The sequence below is a fragment of the Gorilla gorilla genome, chromosome 14, assembly GCF_029281585.2.
Source record: "Gorilla gorilla gorilla isolate KB3781 chromosome 14, NHGRI_mGorGor1-v2.1_pri, whole genome shotgun sequence".
Lineage (NCBI taxonomy): Eukaryota > Metazoa > Chordata > Mammalia > Primates > Hominidae > Gorilla > Gorilla gorilla.
In genome coordinates this window covers 66,471,348-66,487,765 of record NC_073238.2, presented here as the reverse complement: position 1 = coordinate 66,487,765, position 16,418 = coordinate 66,471,348, and the positions used below count along the sequence as shown (strand labels likewise).

Here is a 16,418-nt window from a genome sequence, read left to right as displayed (position 1 = left end):
GTAGTGTGTTTGAGGCATGTCCTGAGCTTGTCTCCTTTTCTCTTTGTGTCTTATAGCTCCTGGATGGTGGTATAGGTGAGCCCTGCTCCCTGCCTCCCATGTCAACAGTGGAACAAAATCCTGCAAACTTTCCTTGCATGTTAAATTTGTTAAGATAGAGGAAATACAATCTCCAAGTGTCTAGATTTTGCTTTTCGTATAGTTGGGATTTTGTATTAGTCTGTTTTGTATTGCTTATAACAGAATGGCTGAATTTGGGTAATTTATAAAGATATGGAATTTATTTCTTATAGTTACTGAGAAGTCTAAGGTTGAGGGCCACATCTGGTGAGAGCCTTCTGCCAGTGGGGACTCTGGTGCCACAGGGCAGGGCATCACATGGCAGGGGTGCTGAGCATGCTCACGTGGTTGCTTAGGTGGCTCTTCCTCTTTTTAGAAAGCCTCGATGCCACGCCCGTGATAACCCAGTAATCCATGAGTGGATTCCATTCATGAGGGTAGAACCCTCATGGTCCAGTCACCTCTTAAAGCCCTCACCTTTTAACACTGCCACATTGGGGATTATGTTTCCAACACATGAAATTTGGGGGACAGTCAAACCATGGCTGACTTGAATGCAAACCTCCTTGGATTTGGGCTTCTTTTCTGGAGAGAATTCTGATTCTGTATCCTGAAATAGAGCACTGTGGGACCATCCAGGCCCTTTTCTTACCAAGAGAACTATTATCACCTTCTCAAAAGATTTTATTGCTAAACAACAGAACCTTAGTCTCATCACCTAGAGACCATGCTGGTAAAAATGAGAGTTAAGGAAAGGATTTATCAATGATTTTTTTCTCCCCGTTTGATGAATATAAGAGAAGAGGTAAAGGTGAGGGAGCCACCAGGCTTTTATATTTTTTAATTTAAAAAAATTTTAAATTTTTTTAGGGACACGGTCTTGCCCTGTTGTCCAAGATGGAGGATAGTGACATGATCATAGGTCACTGCAGCCTTGAACCTTTGGGCTCAGGTGATCCTTGCACCTCAGCCTCCTGAGTAGCTGGGACTACAGGTGTGCACCACCACACCGGGCTCATTTTTTTATTTTTATTTTTTGTAGAGACGGAGTGTTGCTGTGTTTCCCAGGCTGGTCTTGAACTCTTGGCCTCTAGCAATCCTCCCGCCTCAGCCTCCCAAAGTGCTGGGATTGCAGGCGTGAGCCACTATGCTCAGCCACCATCATGGGTTTTAATCAGAGGAAGCACGAAGTCAGATTATATTTTAGAAGACTGGTGTGGTGTCACAGTACAGTGTCCATGGAGGCAATGAGACCATGTAGGAGGCCGGGTGAGAAAGAGGTGGGTTTGAAAGACATTCAGGAGGGCAGCTCCACCAAGCTTGGGGTCACCAAGAGGGGTGTGTGATGGGGAGGGCCATGGAGGAAAGGGGTAACTGAGATGAGCCTCTAGCTGAGATGCTGGAGGACAGTGGGATAGAAGGGCCTTGAATTTTGAGGGAGAGTGTGGGGCCAGAAATGCAGAATTGAGTGTGGGAAGATGACAGAGACCTAGAAAGAGTGATTGTGAGATGGGAAAGAAGTGGAGGAGGAGGGGTCTCCTAGTCACCCTGGACATAATGCGAGCTGCAGAGGCCAAGGTCTGAATCGTATCTTCGCGGGTTAACTAGGGGAGGCCATTGGAGGCCTCGGCAGCTGCTTCAGGACCCTGGGAAGGTGGGAGCCCAGCCTGGCTGGTGGTAAGGGTGGAGACCACTAGTAGCTTAGATTAGGGATAAAGAGGATGATAGGTGAGTGGAGATGGTTGAGAGAAATGCTGAAGATAAGGAGGGAAGGGGCACATGTTGTGAGGGGCAGCTGTGTGGGTGGTGTGTTGTAACCGATTAGGTCCCAGACATGGGCCCTGCCCGTGCGTGTCTCTGTGGACTGGACCAGGACATGGCTGGCTTCCTCAGCCTTTTGGCTGGAGCTCGGTACTGTAGGGAGCAGCGGGCCCAACACTAGGAAGAGCTGCTTTTGGTGGCGTGGGCAAGCCCATTGGCAGCTCAGTGCTCAGGGATGGCTGAACTTTGGTTTCCCACATCATTTCCTGTGGTCACTGAGATAAAGTTTGTGTCCTTGAAAAGTTCACTCAGCTGTGAGTCTTTGCTGCCTCCCCTCTGTGCCCACAGCACACACCTACTGCTGAAGGGAGTGGGCATTCATGTGAAGTGGCCTGGCCCCATTTTGTGCTTTGTCTTTTGTATCAAGTTTCAGGAAGGAGTTTCTTTAAAACAAAAATCAATAAGGAAAACACAGTAGAACAGTAAATCCTGTACCCAATAGGTAAGAAATATAGTATAAGGTAAACATCTGCCTGTTTTTGTGTGATGTTTAAAGTCTTTCAACCGTGCAATCAGGTTATTAGTGATACAAAGAAATTAGCACTGAACTTACATGTTACAGAATAATTGGATTTGATTAAATAAACCTAGAAAGAAAAGAATAGTGATTTTTTTAATTGGGCAGGATTATGAGAATTTTATTTAGCCGAAGAGGTATTTAGGGTATCAGACTTAGCAAATAAAAATATAGGACATCTACTTAAATTTTAATTTTTCATAAACAATGAATGGTTTTTTAGTATAAACATGTCCAGCTCAATATTCATGACATATGTGTAGTAAAAATTATTTGTTGTTTGTCTGAGAATCAAATTTAACTGGATGTCCTGTATTTTACCTGGCAACTTTAATTTGGAATAAACCATTAGTGTGCCAGTTTGTATTTGAAGAGCCCTTCTTGATTGATTAGGAGCTCCTTGAGGACAGCCTTGCGGCCAGCGTGATTTATTTCTCCTTGGACTCAATAGCACCCCGCATGCAGTAAGTATTCCTGAAGGAAATGAAAGATAAGGTGAAGTTACGGGGTAGCTCAGTGGAAGAATTTAATATAGAGAACTATTTACAAAGGTATTAGAGAGCTGGAAATCCAAATAGGCAATGGGAAGAACCCCAGAGATTAACAACAGCAGGGAGCTCCGTCCTCCAGGATGGCTGAGGGACAAGGTAGTTACTGGAGCCCAGGGGCTGAGGCTGCTTGGTGGGAGCCGGGACCATGAACCCTCACCAAGAGCCCTGAAACCTCTTGTTCTGAAAAACATATTATTTGCTCTTCTAATTTGAATATTTTCTGACATTTTATCCTAGAAAGCTGTTCTACTAACCCTCTTGGAAGTCACAGTGCTGGGAATTCCATGGTGCAAACTACTGGTGGTACACCTACATCTGTGCAGGAAGTGGCTCCCCACGCTGGGAGGTTCCCTGCAAACCATGCCCCGGACATCTTGGCAAAGTCCCCACAATCAACCAGAGCAGTGGCACCGCAGAAGTGCTTCTTACAGATCAAAGGCATGACCTGTGCATCCTGTGTGTCTAACATAGAAAGGAATCTGCAGAAAGAAGCTGGTAAGAGATGAACGCCCATGTTGAACTTAGGAATGCTGCATATAGACCTTGTATTCTCCCTTCAGAATACCCAGCAACTGTGTTTATCAGTAGCCCTGATAACCAGGTAGCAAGTTCATTATATAGCATAAATGTTTGTCTAATGTCCTTGTATAACTGGCATTGTGTTCTTTAAGAAGTATTTAGTTTGAGATAAAATATATCTCTGAGTAAGTTAGCCATTGAAAATCCAGTTTAAAGGTCATAGTACCTTCTGTGGATAGACTTCTCAATTAGGTTGTGCTAGTATTATTCCATATTTTGTTCCCTCCCATCCCATCAACCCCTTACTATAAAATAAATAACCTGCATTTTGTATAGAAGTTCCAATTTCAAATATTCTTTCTTGTTGTTCCTGTAAACCAGAGAGTGTTTGTAGGAACAACAGGACAGAAATATGTGGAAATGTCAAAGTTTTGTCCTCCAGAATGCATTTCCAATACTTTTAAACCTGAAAGTACAACAAAATTCTGATCCATTTATTTGTTTGGAAAATCTGTTAACCATGACTCTACCTTGCCACCAGAATCACTTTCTCTTTTCTTACCCCAATGATGTGTCTTTTTACTTGAACTCTCTGGCCCTTAGAATCAGCCCTGAATTCAGATGACATGTTTTTCCAGCCTCTTGTTCACTATGCATTATAGCTTCCTGCAGCTCTAGAGTGACTGTTAGCAGATGGAGGTGTTAATAGGAGATCCTTTGTTATCCATGGTCTGACTGCTCATAAAATTAGCCTATAATCTCCTATAGCCTATGTTTCTGTTCCTGACTTGAATCCTCATTTTTATCCCATGTGGCATCCTTTCTGAAGCACTTCATTCCTTTAATTTATTTGAATGAGGCTTTTTTCCCATGTAAAACTAACAATAGTGTTAGCAAGATTGTGGGATTTCTTTTTCATACCTGAAAGTCATTAGAAACTATAAAAGAGTAAGGAAAACCACTTTTGAAAATTCTTTATTTTTTCCTTGTATGAAAGTGTCTGGAGGAAAAAAAAAAAAAGGATATCCTTCTGGTAACAGCAGTCAATAACTGCAGACCACATTCCTTGCTTCATTGGTGTCTTCTAAAGCCTGATGAGAATGTGTCGATGGGCAGGCAGCATGAGCATCACCTGGGAGCTGGATGGACCTGCAGAGTCTCAAACCTCATCCTAGACCGACTAGTCAGAAGCTCTATTTTAACAAGGTCCTCGGGTGATTCATATGTCCATTAAAGTTTGAGAAGCATTGTTCTTCTAGAATAGTGGTTGTCAGACTTCCCTGTACATTAGGATCACCTGGGGAGCTTTTTTTTAAAAAAAAAAAAAATGATGCCTTGGGAGGCCAGGGCGGGTGGATCACAAGGTCAGGAGTTCGAGACCAGCTTGACCAACATGGTGAAACCCCATCTCTACTAAAAATACAAAAATTAGCTGGGCATGGTGGAACACGCCTGTAACCCCAGCTACTCAGGAGGCTGAGGCAGGAGAATCGCTTGAACCCTGGAGGCAGAGGTTGCAGTGAGCCGAGATCATGCTACTGCACTCCAGCCTGGGCAACAGAGTGAGACTCCATCTCAAAAAAGAAAAAAGAAAAAAACATGCCTGCTACCTACCCTGAGATACTCTGATTTGGTTGGTCTGGGTTAGAGACCAGACATCGTGATTGTCGAAGGCTTTCCAAGCAAGCTTCATGTGCAGCCTCATTTTCAAACAGTGTTTGAAAACTGCTGTTCTAGAGGATTCTGGGAAGATGTGTTTCTTTGTTCGGTTATATTGACTGTGTCACCCTAGAGGCCCTGCCCACCCAGAGTGTTACAGCCATGACCTGATGGTTCCAGGTGTTCTCTCCGTGTTGGTTGCCTTGATGGCAGGAAAGGCAGAGGTCAAGTATGACCCAGAGGTCATCCAGCCACTCGAGATAGCTCAGTTCATCCAGGACCTGGGCTTTGAGGCAGCAGTCATGGAGGACTACGCAGGCTCCGATGGCAACATTGAGCTGACAGTAAGTACTGTGGGTGCGTTACGGGGTTACAGGCTTCTGACAGTTTGCATTTTGGACAGCATCCATCTTTGTGATTAGTAAATTTCCCCATCTTGGACGTGTCTGGTTTGTTGTTGTTGGGTATTTTGTTTGTTTCACTTTCCTTTGAAGCCGACAACAATGACTTGTTCATTTTAAGAAAGGTCAGTTACGTTAAACAGTCATGGGGAGGATCCCACTGAGAGTATTCAGGGTGTTAGGAGGAAGAGATGGTGAGCTGCAGGAGTATAGAAGAAACAGGAATTAAAGACGGTGGACTGCCCTGAGCTGGGTGGTTAGGGGGAGTTGAACATGAGCACAGTCCTTCAAGCCTAAAAAGAAGCTAGCATGCCTGCAACTATCTCAAGGCAGAAGAGGGAAGTCCATGTGGTAGAAAGTGCCATTCTAAGAGAAAAGGACTTGTGATAGGTGCATGGGTGTCTAGAGGGCCAAAGTGCTCCACAACACTCAGTCTGAGGGGAATGCTCCAGGTAGTGATTGTTGCCAGTGTTTTGGGTGGGGGGGTATTGTTTCCCGTCTGTCTACATGCCAACACATTACTGAAAACAATGGATGTGTCTGATGCCTAGAACATGCTATGTTTGAAAACACTTCTGTACTTTTTGTACAGCTCTTTTTGTGTAAGCAAAGGGAGACTTAGAAGAACTCACAGAGAGTTGAATGATGCTGCTTTACCCAGGCCAGAGGGTTTCTACTTCCTTTGTGTGTTTTGTCAGTGCCATTAGTGGTAACTGGATGTTTGAGGGGAAAGCACTGAGGACACAGAGGCCCATGAGCTCCTGATAAGCCTTGTTCTTTGTGGAGCAAACTCTTTGCTGTGGTAGGGCCTCCCTGTGTCTGGAGGGCATAGCTGATACTTGCTGGGACACAGCTTCGGTCAGCCCCACAAGAGGTGCCCAACAAGAGGGGCAGGGTCTCTGCTGCAAACCTCTGGATCTACATGTGGACATCTCTGCCTGCTCAGACTTCTATGTGGAAAATCTAAAGCAAGAGGATTATTGGAAAAGGTGTCCATTTCTTTTAAACAATTTTTTTTATTGTAGTGTTCTTTTTTTCTTTTAGCACACATTTATTTATTAAACAAAGGGATAATCCTAATCCAACACGCTTTGAAATAACTGCATGTAAAATGTTTGTGATAAAGATAATTGAACACAGTAATGAAGAAAAAAAGAAACAGTATGGAGATTTGCTCATTGAACTGAGCTTGGTCATTCTCTTAGTTAACTCTTGTCCAAAGTGATGATGGAATTTTTATTCTACTTTTTCATAGATCCGAGTACAGGTGACATTGTTCATGACACACTCCACCACTAATTTCCCATCTTTCAATGTTCTTGTTATTGTGCTTTCCTTCCCATCCCACTCCTGATGCTGAACCAATGCACCATCTGTAAAGCTGCAGACAGTCTGTGTTTTTCTGCCATCAGCTGTGGTTTCTTCAAACTTCTCTCCCAGGGTACAAGAAAACTGTGTTGTTTTCAAAGTGCTCTTGGTTTTTGTGGTGAGGTTTTTGCCATCACAAGTGATGATACAATCTGGCTTGGCCATTGCGCCCGTTTTTCGCAAAGCTATTCCCACTCCTAGCTCCTTCATGTATTCATCAAAGCCTTTGCTGTCCAGCAGGCGCCATCTTCCTTCCAGCTGCTGAACTGTGGCCGTGGTGGGTGCGGGCGGGCTGGCGTGCAGAGTGGGGTCTACATCGGCATGGCAGCATGCTGTGTCTGTAGTGTTCTTTTTTTAAAAAAACCGTGCTGTATCAGTAGTTGCATTGTCATCACATATTCAGATTTTATGTGAATTTCTGCATTTAACTAGTCTTCTAGGAAATGCTGACCACTGATACTCAGAAGAGTGAATTGTCTGTTTGCTTCATATTTGCCTAATACATATCCCAGGAATAGCACGTCACACTTAAGACTTCTCTTTCCCATGTCAGGATACACAACATGGTACGGCACAAGTGGTGTAGGCTTTAAAAACCGGGTTTGAGTTTTGGCCCTGTCGCTGCAGGGATACTTCTGAACCTGGAGAAGACTCACCTCATGCTGCAGATGGCAGTGGCTCAGAGCAGATTCTGGAGCCAGCCCATCTGGGGAAGTGCTTCAGCTCTACCCGTCACTAGTTGCGCGACTTTGGACAAGTTCCTAAACCTCTCAGTACTGCGGTTTTGAGACTTACCTCTTAGGTTTGGTGTGAGCAGCACAATGCCTAGGACAGCACCAGCCATGTTGCAAGTGCACAATAAATGCTACCTATTATTGTTGTTGTTATAAAAACAAAAGGAGAGCAGAGAAGTACCATTGAAATATTTGGATACTTGATTTTTAAAATTCTGTTGGCAGTCACCTGCCAACAGATAAGCTCCTAAGTTTGCCTGGTGGTCCTTGCATTCCCATTTTTTCCTTGGGTCTTGGGCCAAGTTGAATGCATTCTGATTGCAGATGAGCTCCCCTCTTCTTCCTCCCTAATTCCAGATGGGACCCTTGGCTCTTTTTGTATTTATTCTGGGATCACTGATGCGAATTTCAGCATGCAGCTCCAGTCACATCATTCCACTGCTCATTACCCCTCAGTGACTTCACATCAGGTGCTAGCACTTTAGCTGGCTGCTTGAGAGCCTTCAGGCTGTGGACCCATCCAGCCCTGCAGCCTTCCCTCCTCTGCCTCGAGCATCCTGTGTCCAGAGAAGCCTGGCTTTTGATGTTTGCCTGAATACATCATGCTATCCTGCCTGTCGTCTTTTTCAAGCTTCTCCTTCTGGTAGTGTCCTTCCCTTCACTTGTCAACAGCCTGTTTGTACCTTGGGACCACCTTTGATTACATCTCCTGCATCAGCCACTTTTCTTCTGTTAATAAGAGGTATTAACATCATTACCCTTGGAGCCAGCAGAGCACTAAAATAGGGAGGATGCTAGCAGCAGCTGCAGACCGCATGCCAGCAACACTCAGGATTACAGAGAGTATTTCAGGAGTGCAGCGAGTTTCACAGAAGTGCACATCCCCGTACAGGCATTAGTATCCCGGCTTTGCCAGTGAGGTAACAGACAGTGGAGAGGAGCTTATAAAAGCCCATCTGTATCAGAGCCGGAAGTCAAGCCTTGGTCAGTTGCCATCTGCTTCACGATTGGCTGTCTCTTGTACCTGTTTTGGGGAAGAGCTACTCTTTAGTCCCTGAAGCCGCTGGAGGAACGTTGAGAATCTCACATGCGGGGTTTGGAGGTGGAGTCCAGGGTCTTGAGAGCAGTGCTGAGGAGGGAAAGGCTCTTGGCTGCCTGTTACCTAGACTCCCCGGACTGGCTTTCACAGGCTTCCCTTGATCCTGCGTCTGTGGGATTCTTGCCATCCTGTGTTGCAGATCACAGGGATGACCTGCGCGTCCTGTGTCCACAACATAGAGTCCAAACTCACGAGGACAAATGGCATCACTTATGCCTCCGTTGCCCTTGCCACCAGCAAAGCCCTTGTTAAGTTTGATCCGGAAATTATCGGTCCACGGGATATTATCAAAATTATTGAGGTAAGTAATTCATTAAAAAATTGTAGTCACCTTTTTAAAAACAGTAATATATAATCAGTGAAGAAAAATGAGAAAATATAGCTAAGAAAAAATGAAAATAACCAAAATTCTTCAACTTTTCCCATGGAAATAAGCTCAGTCATTTAAAAATAAACTGAAGGTAAGTAAATAGTAAATAATCTGAGGGAGGATGTCAGTGAATGGGTAAGAGAAAGATGAGGAAAAGGCATTATTATTGTTTTAATTTTAGATATTCCCTAAGAAACATCAATATTGTTAAGATACCCTGTACATAGGGTTAAAGTGCCTAATTGTAATTTTTAAGTGTGATCTTTGCCCAAACCAAGTATCTGTAGAGCAAAGGAATGTTGGCCTTGGAAAAAATGATCCACATTTTGCCACTATGCCAGGCCACTCTTCTTGTGGGGAGCTTGGCCGCTTCTGCTTTGGAAAATCAGTGAGAATTTTCATGCATGCCCTGCCTCTTACTCCCTTCCCGGTTTGTCCACAGACATGCTATTTCCTTTTTACATTTTATACAATACTAGGCTATAAGAGAATGAGCATCAGTGGTGATCTGAATGGGTTAAGGCAGTCAAAACTGAAAAAGATTAACTTGTAACAGCTAGTAAGGATAAATTAAGTTTAGTGGGAACTACATGTTATAAAATCGCTTATGAAATGAAGCCTCTTATAGCAGGCTTAATGTAGTATCCTGAATTTTCTCTTCATTGTGTGTGTGTGTGTGTGTGTTTAAAGAGAGATGCTGTCTGTTATGTGGCCTGGGAAAGCTTTTTTTTCTTTCTTTTTTTGACAGAGTCTCATTCTGTTGCCCAGGCTGGAGTGCAGTGGCATGACTTCGGCTCACTGCAACCTCCGCCTCCCAGGTCAAGAGATTCTCCTACCTTAGTCTCCCCAGTAGCTGGGACTACAGGCATGCACCGCCATGCCTGGCTAATTTTTGTATTTTTACTTGAGATGGGTTTTCGCCATGTTGGCCAGGCCAGTCTCAAACTCCTGACACCTTAGGTGATCCACCTGCCTGGGCTTCCCAACGTGCTAGGATTACAGATGTGAGCCACTGTGCCCGGCCTTGGAGAGTTTTTTTTTTTTTTTTTTTTTTTTTTTTTTTTTTTGAGACGTGGTCTCGCTCTTGTCCCCCAGGCTGGCGTGTGATGGCATGATCTCGGCTCACTGCAACCTCCGCCTCCCGGGTTCAAGCGATTCTCCTGCCTCGGTTCCCCGAGTAGTTGGGATTACAGGCACCTGCCACGATGCCTGGCTAATTTTTGTATTTTTAGTAGAGACGGGGTTTCATCATGTTTTCCAGGCTGGTCTAGAACTCCTGACGTCAGGTGATCCACCTGCCTCAGCCTCCCAAAGTGGTGGGATTACAGGCATGAGCCACCGTGCCTAGCCCCAGGAAAGCTTTTTGACATGGAAATGATCATGCTGCTGATGGTCCAGGGCCCCACCCTTGGAGGCAGACAGCATAGCTTTTTTATCAGCTGAGGAAAGATGCTCAGAGAGGTTAAGTAACTTTACTCACAATACCCAGCTCACGGACAGCAGAACTGGTGTTCAAACCCAGGTCTTGTGCTTCCGAGCTCAGTGGCCTTTGTGAGTCTAGTACACCACAAATCTTAAAGAACAGTAGTGATATGGCATTGATGAGGCTCAGACATCAGACTGAGGCAGTCAACAGCAAGGAGAGTCCCATGCGGTGCTTTTGAACACAACTTAGTCACCATTTCTGATTTCTTTCTTTCTTTTTTTTTTTGAGTTGGTGTTTTGCTCTTGTTGCCCAGGCTGGAGTGCAGTGGCACGGTCTCAGCTCACTGCAAGCTCTGCCTCCGGGGTTCAAGCAATTCTCCTGCCTCAGCCTCCCGAGTAGCTGGGATTACAGGTATGCACCACCACGCCTGGCTAATTTTTGTATTTTTAGTAGAGATGGGGTTTCGCCATGTTTGTCAGGCTGGTCTCAAACTCCTGACCTCAGGTGATCCACCTGCCTCGGCCTCCCAAAGTGCTGGGATTACAGGTGTGAGCCACTGTGCCCAGCCAACCCTTTTTGATTTCTGATATCTCACTTGCTTCTACGCTACCCAGCCTGCTAAGTGTGGTGTGGCATCCATGCTGACCTTATTTGGGGAATATTGCTAATGTCTGTCCTCCATTCTTGCATCTCTGGGCCATTTTTTGCTAATATAATTAGGCTGGTATTACTTGTAAAAGGATTTATCTTTAGACAGTCTCAGCTGCTCTTCCTCCCACCCCAAGTTTTAATTTTTGTGTAAAAGTCCCAGCACCTCACGCCTGTAATCCCAGCACTTTGGGAGGCCGAGGCGGGCGGATCACGAGGTCAGGAGATCGAGACCATCCTGGCAAACATGGTGAAACCCCGTCTCTACTAAAAATACAAAAAATTAGCCGGGCGTGGTGGCGGGCGCCTGTAGTCCCAGCTACTCGGGAGGCTGAGGCAGGAGAATGGCGTGAACCTGGGAGGCGGAGCTTGCAGTGAGCTGAGATTGCGCCACTGCACTCCAGCCTGGGCGACAGAGCCAGACTCCGTCTCAAAAAAAAAAAAAAAAAAAAAAAAGTCCCAGCACCAGAGTTCTGGGGCCCTTCTCTTAATTGTGCTACCAGACAAGAGCATTCCTGGCAGTTCTTCCTGTGTGTATTCATAAAGAGTATCAGAGATATAGTGGTCAGATGAAAGTGGTGACGAAGCGCTTGAGTTAAACTGTGAGCAAAGCACAAGATTGCGGTGTAGACTCTGTTGGGGCACAGCGGAAGCTGTGCTTCCACATGCTGAAGGAGCCGAGTTTTGCCGCAGTGGCAAGAAGCCTGGGCTGGAAGCTGGAGGCTGGAGCTCTGGGTCCAGCTCTTCTGAGAAGGGTGGGGCTTTGGGCAAGGTATTTATCCTCTCCGACCTTCTGTTTCCTCATACATGGAATGAAGGTTTCTGACCATTAGGTATTTGGGATTCCTTCACTCAAAAATGCTGAGTATAAATTATAAGTCAGCACTGCTCAGCTTTGGGGTCTGGGGAAGCTGTCTTCCCAGAAGTGCTGAACTTCTGCACAGGGTTTGTAGGGCTATTGGGTAAAGAAGTTGTAAGCAGAAAACCCACAAAGTCTTCTGAGGCACTTTTAGATTCACTTTCTAATTTCCAAAGCTGAAAAGTGCTTTCTACCAATGCATATTTTAACCAAGTACCTTCCTCCTTTTTCCCCACCCCTCTCTTTTTAATGACAAGGAAATTGGCTTTCATGCTTCCCTGGCCCAGAGAAACCCCAACGCTCATCACTTGGACCACAAGATGGAAATAAAGCAGTAGGTAGAACACAAAAGATAAACTCCAGCTCTCATCTAAGTCCCTTCCTCTACCTGGGCCCAACTCTGCCAGCTGGTCTTGTCTTCCCATGATGCCTTCTTCCTGGATTAGCTGCCTTTACCCTTGTAATGTGAACCCTCTGAAACAGTGCTGTCCAAAAGAAGTTCTGGAATGATGGCAGTGTTCTGTATCTGCACTGCCCAGTGTGATAGCCGCTAGTCACATGTAGCTAGTGAGCACTTCAAATGCAGCTAGTGTGACTGTGGAAATGAATTTTTAATTTTTAAGGAATTTCAATTTAGCTACCTTTAGCTAACAGATTGGACAGCACTTAAGTTGGGAGGGAGGGAGAGAGTGTAGATTTTTTTCCTTTGACAATGTTTTCAGACTTTATTTGCATGGGTTCTAGAACTAGAATTTGAAGGCAGGCATAATGGCTGAGTGGAAAGAAAATGGCCCAGGCGCAGGAGACCTGAGATCATTCATTATTTCAGATGGCCAGTTACTCATTCAGCACCATAAAGGCTGCTGTTGTGTGCAGGGCAGTGTGCTAGGTGCTGGGGATAAATACTTTCCCTGTCTCGGAGGGGCCCATAGTCTGGCTGAGAAAGAGTGAGTGAGCAATGAAATCAATGGCTCTGGCAGATTCTAGAAGGTCTAGGAAAACTCCAAGCGGGGGACATAAGATCTGAGCCTCAAAGAATGAGTGGAAGTTTGCTTGGCTGAAGGAATTGGTGGCGGGTACCCTCGGGGACTGCTGTGGCTTGGTTCAGTAGGCATGCCTGGGGCACAGGAGGAGCTTACAGGAGAGGCATCTGAACAGCCAGTTGGGGGTCTGGTTCTTGGGTAGCAGTCCAACAGCCTAAGACTTCAGCCTCAAAGGCCAGTGGTTTTCATGTCATGTTTTAGGTGCATTTGAGGTTCCACAACCACTCGGTTGGAATTTCATGCATGCTGCAGCTAACATGAGACCACAGCTGTCCGCCATGACCCCCGATTCCAAACTATGGTGTTCATTGAGACAGCCAGTGATCACTGTTCTCATGGACTCTATTTTAAATAATTGTTTAAAGATAGAATGTATAAGTTTATACTAATAAAATACTGCTTTTGTCTATTTTTTTCTTTGGGGGTCTGTATAAGATTGCATTTTGAAAAGAAAGCTATAGGCAACCATAGGCCGAGGATGGTAGGCACCTTTGGGGCTAGATTTTCAGCTTTGGGGCCTCACTTGCCTCACCCGTAAATTGGAGGTAACCACAGTATGTGAAGGCAGGGGCTGAGCCTCAACATCTTTGGAACCTCCTTATAGTGATGTTTAGACCTCTAGATGCTCCCTCAGATGGCCAGTGTCAGAGAGAGAGAGTTCTTACTTTCATTTTAACCCTTGGTGGTCTATCCCAGACATGTGATGAGGGCAGGTCTTAAACTGTGTCCTCAGGAGGGGAGTGGCTTGTAATCCAGGTGAGAAGCAGCATCTGATATATCTGTGTTGCTGCATTTGCTTTCCAGGTGGAAGAAGTCTTTCCTGTGCAGCCTGGTGTTTGGCATCCCTGTCATGGCCTTAATGATCTATATGCTGATACCCAGCAACGAGCCCCACCAGTCCATGGTCCTGGACCACAACATCATTCCAGGACTGTCCATTCTAAATCTCATCTTCTTTATCTTGTGTACCTTTGTCCAGGTATGTATGAGAAAGTGGGCAGACCTCTCCCCTCCATGCTGTGTGTGGCCCTCAGATATTCTGCCCGCTAAGCGCAAACATAGTGCTTTAGCTTGGTTTAAATGGCACTTTATTGCAGCTTTCCTGCCCCACCCAGGCAGTTACTGCTTTTTTTCTCTCTTAATGACCAGTAGGTGGGGCTTGGGGGCCCCCCAGTGTGGGGGACTACTAAGGGCCTGGTTTCACTGTCAGTTTCAGTTGATTGCAAGTGATCAGAACTGTCCCTGGAATAGCAGCCTCCTTGCTGCAAGGTGTGGTGAACTCTGTGTCTCCAATTTGCATATTGTTTAGGTTAATTTACGTTCGTTGTTGGAAGCAACAACTGGATCACCCTTGAGCCCATGCCACTCTTGAGTGTTCTATCTTAAAAGCTGGAGATATGGTCCTTATCTTTCAGGAAGTTATAATTTAAAAGAGAAAGGCATGAAAGGTCTGCTTTGGTGGTGATATTAAGGAACTAGCTGTGTGTCTGGTGGGAAGTGTGCCCTCTATGCGTATATTTTGGAATATAAAACTAAATCCCTGTCCTAATATTGGAATGTTTAGGGGCTATTTGGGGGCAAGCATTGGTAGGCTGGATTTTTTTTTTTTTTTTGAGACAGGGTCTCACCCTGTCACCCAGGCTGGAGTTCAGTGACGTGATCATAGTTCACTGTAGTCTTGAACTCCTAGGCTCAAGCGATCCTCCCACCTCAGCCTCCTGAGTAGCTAGGACCACAAGCGCCTGCCACCATGCCTGGCTAGACAGGGTCTTGCTATGTGCCCACGTTGGTCTCAAACTCCTGGCCTCCAGCAGTCCTCCAAGCTCAGTCTCCCAAAGCACTGAGATGACAGGTGTGAGCCACTGCACCCAGCCTGAATTTGTGTTTTTCTATATTTTGTTTGATTATAAGTGTAATGTACACTTATTACTAACAATTCAAACCGTACTGAAGTATAAGAAGAAAAGAGGAAGATGCCCTTTCACTGATCACATTCTGCCTCCCGCCCAATCTCATTCCCCAGTGTTGCTATGGTGATATTAATAGTTGGGCATTAATCTCTCCAAATCTTTATATAGAGAAAATGCACACTTGTGTATGTGTATGTATATGTTCATGTAATACAGATACAGACTTTTTTAACTGAAATGGGATCATACAAGATAGACTGATGTGCAGCTGGCTTTTTCACTTAACCATGTATTAGACATCTTTTATGCCAGTGGCTTATAGATACAGCCCATTCTCTTTAGGGAATGGAATGCCTTGTGCTGTCTACAGTACAAATGAGTCGTGATTTTTTCCCCCAACTTTTCACCATTCTCTTATTAGAGGACATTTGTGTTGTATGCACTGGGTTTTAAAGGTCTCACATGCTCTTGGTCATCCATTCCTGTGGACAGTAGCCCTCTGAATCGGAAAGTATATTTCATAAACGCCCATCACAGAGGAAGAAGTACTGTCACGACTGTGCACAAAGCTAGAGGCTTTGCCATCCCGAGGGCCCTTGGCCCTGTGTCGCTCGTTGAACTCTCCTCCCTACTTGCTGGCAGCCTTCACTGTCCTTGTCTTTCAGCTCCTCGTGTCCTTGTCTTTCAGCTCCTCGGTGGGTGGTACTTCTACGTGCAGGCCTACAAATCTCTGAGACACAGGTCAGCCAACATGGACGTGCTCATCGTCCTGGCCACAAGCATTGCTTATGTTTATTCTCTGGTCATCCTGGTGGTTGCTGTGGCTGAGAAGGCGGAGAGGAGCCCTGTGACATTCTTCGACACGCCCCCCATGCTCTTCGTGTTCATTGCCCTAGGCCGGTGGCTGGAACACTTGGCAAAGGTAACAGCAGCTTCAGGTTCAGAAAAGAGCTGCTCCTTCAGTAAACAAATCTCACTTCCTCTGAACACCATGTTTAGAATTACTAATTATACACAGCATAGAGACAGACTTAAAGAAATAGGAAACCTCCATATAATTAAGGTGCTCTAGTCACTAATCTCCAAATTGGTCACTACTTCTGAAATCCCAGCTAATCTGGTTAATTATTAAAACCATCATTCAGGTGTATTGTGTAAACTAAAGAACCCTGGCCTTCAGGGCAGAGCCTACATTGTCTCTTGGTGCAAAACTGAATACATAGTTGGTCTGGACATCCATACATCCTCCTCAAGGTCATGCCATTTTTAACACCCTTCATTGTCCCCAACACTGAAATGTATCTTACAAGAGAATGGAACTCAGGCCCTAAAAGAAATTAGATTGAACCTAAAAGAAAATGGTCAGTGGGAAGACTGATGTTTGTTTCCAGTCTGAAATGTAATTCCCAGACTTTAGTGGCACAGGCACTGTG

At 45.2% G+C, this 16,418-nt stretch overlaps 1 protein-coding gene across 11 annotated transcripts in view; it reads left to right on the top strand.

The window, feature by feature from the left end:
• Positions 1–16,418, top strand: part of ATP7B (ATPase copper transporting beta) — a 79,935-nt gene that overhangs the window by 38,450 nt on the left and 25,067 nt on the right. For 9 of the 11 annotated variants that reach the window (XR_002008539.3, XM_004054539.4, XM_019039854.3 and 6 more), the window contains exons 3-8: positions 3,187–3,444; positions 5,308–5,471; positions 8,869–9,030; positions 12,290–12,366; positions 13,880–14,054; positions 15,674–15,907. Coding sequence is in view for 10 of the 11 variants with exons in the window: in XM_004054539.4 (XP_004054587.3) it covers positions 3,187–3,444; positions 5,308–5,471; positions 8,869–9,030; positions 12,290–12,366; positions 13,880–14,054; positions 15,674–15,907 (1,070 nt within the window). In the remaining variant the exon portion in view is untranslated. Of the gene's footprint in view, positions 1–1,138; positions 1,341–3,186; positions 3,445–5,307; positions 5,472–8,868; positions 9,031–12,289; positions 12,367–13,879; positions 14,055–15,673; positions 15,908–16,418 lie in introns of those variants that run through there. The other 2 variants (XM_019039855.3, XM_019039853.3) reach the window with 2 other exon arrangements.